Source organism: Nannospalax galili, unplaced genomic scaffold (genome assembly GCF_000622305.1).
Source record: "Nannospalax galili isolate Female #2095 unplaced genomic scaffold, S.galili_v1.0 scaffold1750, whole genome shotgun sequence".
Lineage (NCBI taxonomy): Eukaryota > Metazoa > Chordata > Mammalia > Rodentia > Spalacidae > Nannospalax > Nannospalax galili.
Window position 1 is genome coordinate 1,063 of NW_008329031.1, and position 6,520 is coordinate 7,582.

Here is a 6,520-nt window from a genome sequence, read left to right on the forward strand (position 1 = left end):
GAGCAAATATAGAAAGTATTTTAAAATTGGTAGGATAAGAGAAAAATATGGTTTCATGGATCTCTAACATGAGATAGCCTTTTTGGGACTTATAGAGTTAAACTAACTTAGAAGCGCTATGGCCCACTACAAATAAGCAAGGAATGTTATCAGATCATTAAAAAAGTAACAACCTGGCACCACTGGTGTTGGAAGTGCTTAATGGGGTGCTTAATGAATCAAGGCCATCCTGACTTGGGACTATAAAGCCGAGCAGAATCTTAAGTGTGTGAGAAAGGCTGACAGTGAAAAAACACAGTAAAACAGGAATTTACTGTCTAGTGTCAGGTTAATAAAATAGAGAGATATGTTGGCAAAATAATGTTTTACTTTCACCTCTGCAACTGTGAATCTTATCATGACTGTTCTGCGGTTTTTTGTAATCTTTGCTATATATATTTCAAGCCTTACAACTACACAAATTACACTCAGACTTTCATCAAGCTCCTTTTGCGTCTGTTTGTCACTCGCTTAGCCATAAACAAAGAATGAAATCATGCCACTTGCAGAAAAATGGAAGGAACTAGAGCTCACCATGGCAAGCAAAATAAGCCAGACTCAGATAAATATTGCGTGTTTTCTCTCAATAAAGAGTCTAGATTTAAAGAAAAAACCTTGTAAGTATAAGAAGGACTATTTGGGAAGAAGGGAATGGGAAGTAAGGCAAAAGGAGCAAGAAAGGGTGTTGTCGAGGAGGTTGAATATTGTCAAAGTATCTTATGTACATGTATGAAAATATCACAGTGAAAGCCGTTGTTCTGTACAACTAATATACACCAGTAAAAAAGAAAAAATATGTGAAAATATACATTTCATTTAGAAAGCCCACTTGTTCACTTCGTATAGGAAAAAGGATTCACAATTCAATGGAGATGATCCTTCATGCTTGTGTTCCTCCCACCCCTATCCCGGCTCTCACATGTATAACAGTCATGACAGGTGATACATATCTTATATGTAAATACAGTACTGCATGTTTTTATTTGGATGGGTGAATATATATCATTTTATAATTAGCAAAACTCATATAACATAATGCCTTGGTATTTTCTGGATTTTATTTTGATATTGCAATAACTTTCAATTTAGAAAGTGTATGAAGTCAGGCACGTTGGCTCATGCCTGTAATCCTAGCACTTGGGGAGGCTGAGGCTCGACGACCCTGTTCCCATCAAACTAAACTGCCCCAGTCTGGGCTGGTCCGTTACAGATAAATATTGCGTGTTTTCTCTCAATAAAGAGTCTAGATTTAAAGAAAAAACCTTGTAAGTATAAGAAGGACTATTTGGGAAGAAGGGAATGGGAAGTAAGGCAAAAGGAGCAAGAAAGGGTGTTGTCGAGGAGGTTGAATATTGTCAAAGTATCTTATGTACATGTATGAAAATATCACAGTGAAAGCCGTTGTTCTGTACAACTAATATACACCAGTAAAAAAGAAAAAATATGTGAAAATATACATTTCATTTAGAAAGCCCACTTGTTCACTTCGTATAGGAAAAAGGATTCACAATTCAATGGAGATGATCCTTCATGCTTGTGTTCCTCCCACCCCTATCCCGGCTCTCACATGTATAACAGTCATGACAGGTGATACATATCTTATATGTAAATACAGTACTGCATGTTTTTATTTGGATGGGTGAATATATATCATTTTATAATTAGCAAAACTCATATAACATAATGCCTTGGTATTTTCTGGATTTTATTTTGATATTGCAATAACTTTCAATTTAGAAAGTGTATGAAGTCAGGCACGTTGGCTCATGCCTGTAATCCTAGCACTTGGGGAGGCTGAGGCAGGAGGATTGCTGAGTTTGAGATCAGTCAGGGTTACAGAATGAGCGAGACAACAGCATAAAGGTATGTGAGCTCTCCTGATGTGTGCTAAATCCTCTGTACCAAACAGTCGTGCATTTTGGCTCTGGAGAAGGCACTTCAGAAGACGCGGTCATGATGAACACACCTGTGGTTAAAGCGGCTTTGGAAATGGGCTTCAGTAGAAGCCTGGTAAAACAGACAGTTCAGCGTCAAATCCTGACCACGGGCGAGAACTACAAAACTGTCAGAGATCTTGTGATAGGCTTACTTGATGCGGAAGATGAACTAAGAGAAGAGGAGAAGGAAAGAGCGTCCGAGGAGAAAGAATCAGGTACAGATGTTTGCGAAGTCTCCTTTTCCCCAGGCCTATGCTATCCCTCTGTGTGAGTTCTGACGAGATGCCCATCAATCCAGATCAATTTTCCTTATGTTTCACATTCTTAATTCAAATTCTGAAAAATTCATTCATGTTCAAATACATTGGAGGGTCATCGACAAGATGATTCACTGGATAAGCTTGCCAAGCCTGGTGACTTGAGCTCGATCCCTGGAATCTACATGGTGCAAAGAGAGAACTGACTTGCACGAGTTTTCTTCCGACCTCCCCCTCAGTGCTGTGGCACACATGCACCTGCAGTCTCACACACATGCACACATATATCAGAAGTCCTCTGTGTGCCCTTTTCTTTTCTTTTTAAAAGAGATATATAGCCCAGGCCAGCCCTGAACTCATGATCTTCCTGCTTCAGCCTCCTGAGTGCGAGGCTACCTAGTGAATTCTAGGCCAGCCTGGGTTACAGCAGAGTGAGACCTTGTTTCAAGAAACAAACAGGGCTGCAGATGTAGCTCAGTTGGTAGAGTGCTTGCCAGGCATGTAACCTTGTTCAATCCCTAGCACCACATTAACCAGGTGTGGTGCACAGGCTGATAACCTTGGTACTTTCCAAGGAGAGGCAGACAATCAAGGCCATCCTCAGCTACATAGTGAGTGTGAAGCTACATGAAACCCAGTCTCAAAAAACATAAACAAGGGTCAGGTGTGATGGCACACACCTTTAATTCCAGAGGCAGAGGCAGAGGCAGGCAGATCTCTGTGAGTTCAAGATCTACATAGTGAGTTCCAGGCCAGCTGGGCTACAAGGAGACCTTGTCTCAAAAAGACAAAAAATAAATAAATAAACAACAACAACAACAAAAAAAACTATAAAGAATCCAAATTACCAGTAATCCTCTAGAGGAGCACAATGAGAATCCTCATGGGAAAGAATTAAAAACTAAGCTCTCAACCTGGCATGGTGGAGCATGCCTTTTAATCCCAGCACTCAGGGGGACAGAGGCAGGCAGATCTCTGGAAGTTCAAGGCCTGCCTAGTCTCTAAAGTGAATCCAGGTCAGCTGGGGCTACAGGGAAAGACCAAAAAACCAAAACCAAAACAAAACAAAATAAAACCATAAACAAACAACTCAAAAATGTACAAATCTAGCTTTGATTTTTGACTAACCACCATTTTTTTTCCTTGTAAGGTGTTCTATATAAGTATCCTAGTTTTTGAGAAATTAAATGTATCTGAAATCTGTCTGTCCTAAAATAATCATTCAGGCAGCTCATATATTCTGTATGAGTTATTTTATAAAAATTAGCTTTATGATAGAAAATAAAATATTAACAATAAAGAAATAAATATCGGGCTGAGGACATCACTTAACTGGTAGACGTGCTTGCCTTGCATGCACAAAGCCCTGGGTTTGATCCCCAGCATTGCATAAACTGGACATGGTGTCACACATCTATAATTCCAGCACTCAGAAGGCAGAGACAGGAGAATCAGAAGTTTAAGGTCATCCTTGCTGACACAGTGAGTTGGAGGCCAGATGAGATACAAGAGACCTGCTCTCATTTAAAAAACAAATACAAACAGTTGGAGGACTTCAATTCCCAGAACATCCTAAACCAGGTCTAGTGGTACACACCAAAGGTCTCAGCACTCAGGATGAAGACGGAGGATCAGAAGTTCACGGTCATCCTCGGCTGTGTAGTGAGTTGGAAGCCAACCTGGGATACATGAGAGCCTAAATAAATACACAAGATTTCCATCCATGTGTATTATGCAGGTATAGAAATAAGTTTGTGAGCGGAGTCTGAATATTCTTTCTTTCTCTCTATAAAGATGATTTAGCATTAATTCGGAAGAACAAAATGGCACTTTCTCAACATTTGACTTGTGTAACTCCAATCTTGGATAGTCTACTAAGTGCCCGCGTGATCAATGAACAAGAATATGATGTTATTAAAACACAGAAAGCACAGACTTCTTTACAAGGAAGAAAACTGATTGACACTGTCTTAGTAAATGGAAATACTGCAGCTGCCATATTCAAAAACTCCCTGCAAGAGAATGACCCCGTGTTGTACCAGCATTTATTTGGTAAGTGCTAAAAAATTATTTTCGGGAACTCTCTAGGCCAGTTGAAAATAGAATTTTATTAATAATTGATGTTCATTGAAAATAACCTGGTCTAATTTATAAATATTAATTACACAAAAGACTAAAGGCTTTTGTTGCCCTGATGTTATGGGTTTTTGGCCAGAGTGTAAACAGTGTGTTTAAAATCTGCTGGGGGTGCTGGTGAGATGGTACAGCAGATAAAAGCGCTTGCCCAACAAGCCTGGCACAAGCTTGACAACTCGAGTCGAACCCCAGAACTCACGGTAGAAGGAGGGAATTCCCTAAACCTGTCCTCTGACATCATCATGTGTTCTGTGGCGTTCTCCCACTTGTCAACACACACACAATCACAAATGAATAAGTTAAATTTAAAAACATTAAAAAATAGAGCCGGGTGTGGGGTGCATGCCTTTAATCCCAGCACTCAGGAGGCTAAGGCAGGTGGATCTATACAGGGAATTCTAGCCAGCCGGGGATACAGGGAGACCCTAGCTCAAAAAAACAAAACAAAAACAAAAACAAAAAACCCATCTGTTGGGTATGCTGGTACATACCTGTAACTCCAGTGTTCAGGAGATGAAGGGAAGATTGTGAGTTTAACACCAGCCTGGGATATAGAATAATTCCATGTTTTAAATAAAGACTAAATAATTGGTAAATAAGAAATTTAAATGCACTCTGGGGCTGTGGATGTAGCTCAGTTGTGGTGCATGTGCTTGACATGCATGCATCAGACTATGGGTGTAGATAGCAACGTTACAAAACAAAATCTAGTCTATGCCTGAATATTAACCTTAGTTGTCATAATAATGCTTTTTCTTTTCCTCCCTCAGTGCAACAGGACATCAAATATATTCGCACAGAGGACATCTCAGGTATTAATGCTAATTTTTAAACCAGTAGAAATCATTGTTTTAATGTTTTGCCTTTTCAATAGAGAAGCAAATTGCCTTTAATTAAAAATCCTTTTCTTTTGCTGTGCATAATGGAGCTTACCCATAACACCAGCCCTTGAGAGTTGGAGGGGGGAGTTTCAAAAGTTTGAGGCCAGCCTGAGCTACCCAGTGAGACCCTATGTTAAAATAAAAAATGAAAATACGTTTTTCCTCTTCTTAGATCTACCAATGGAAGAACAATTGCGGAAACTCCAAGAAGAAAGAACATGTAAAGTGTGTATGGACAGAGAGGTGTCCACAGTGTTCATTCCCTGTGGCCATCTAGTCGTATGCAAAGATTGTGCGCCTAATCTGAGAAAATGTCCTATTTGTAGAGGTACCATCAAGGGCACAGTTCGTACATTTCTTTCATGAAAAAGATCTAAGACTGGGTTTGGTGGTGCACGCCTATGATCCTAGCACTTGGGAAGTGGAGGCAGGAAGATCAGGAATTCAGTGTCATCCTCAGCTACATAGCAAATTCGAGGCCAGCCTAGACCATGTATGACTCTGCCTCAAACAAATAAACAAACAAATAACAAAAGAAAAAGAAAAAAAAAACTGTCTAAACTCCAGATTGAACAGATTTAACTATATAGTAATTTTAACTTTTAAACTGATTTGGTTTCTTTTAAAGATTTATTTATTTACAACTAAGAAAACTTTGTTTTATATAAATGTATTTATGTAAATATGCATCTAAAGTATATGAACACATATATTTAGATACCTAGAGAATAGGTTTCTGTTCTTGTGTGTGAAAGATGGGGCTAGCACTACAAACATGATAACCAAACCTTCAGCACTCCTGACATTGCGAGTGAAGTAAAGATTTAAGTAATTTGAATTTACTTTCAGAATTTTAAAATCTTTTGGCGTTGTTTTACGAACCAGGGACACAAAACTTCTACCTTTTGGGCCCAGTGTTCTATATAGGAAGTCTTGTCATTTGTTCAATGACATTTGGGGGATGTAGAATATTTGTTAAGAAATCTGTGAGGAAAAAATTAATAAAGCAACAAAAATGATCCTTGTTCTTGGTTTGTTCTTTCTATGATATTGGATAGTTCAGTCACACCCAGACTCCTGCCATACCCTTTTAAGAGTTCTTAAGTAATGGATTGGGGGAGATGGTCCAGTAGGGTTTGGTACACAAGCATTAGGATCCGAGTTTAGAACCCCAGGACCCATAGAGTCAGGTGTGGATGGATGGAGGAAGGGAGGGAGGGAGGGAGAGGAGAGGAGAGGAGAGGAGAGGAGAGAGAGAGAGAGAGAGAGA

At 39.4% G+C, this 6,520-nt stretch overlaps 1 protein-coding gene across 1 annotated transcript; it reads left to right on the top strand.

The window, feature by feature from the left end:
* Positions 1-1,340: 1,340 nt before the first annotated feature.
* Positions 1,341-6,269, top strand: LOC103731518 (baculoviral IAP repeat-containing protein 3). Its single transcript, XM_008829860.3, has 5 exons — positions 1,341-1,626; positions 1,949-2,191; positions 4,028-4,285; positions 5,140-5,181; positions 5,423-6,269. Exons 1-5 carry the CDS (start codon positions 1,554-1,556, stop codon positions 5,614-5,616), a joined length of 810 nt encoding a protein of 269 aa, XP_008828082.2. The 5' UTR covers positions 1,341-1,553; the 3' UTR covers positions 5,617-6,269.
* Positions 6,270-6,520: the final 251 nt, after the last annotated feature.

Coding starts and splice junctions, on each gene's coding strand:
- LOC103731518 (XM_008829860.3), top strand. CDS start 1,554: ATGGAGATGATCCTTCATGCTTGTGTTCCTCCCACCCCTATCCCGGCT. Junction 2,192..4,027: donor GTCCGAGGAGAAAGAATCAG/GTACAGATGTTT, acceptor CTCTCTATAAAG/ATGATTTAGCATTAATTCGG. Junction 4,286..5,139: donor GTTGTACCAGCATTTATTTG/GTAAGTGCTAAA, acceptor TTCCTCCCTCAG/TGCAACAGGACATCAAATAT.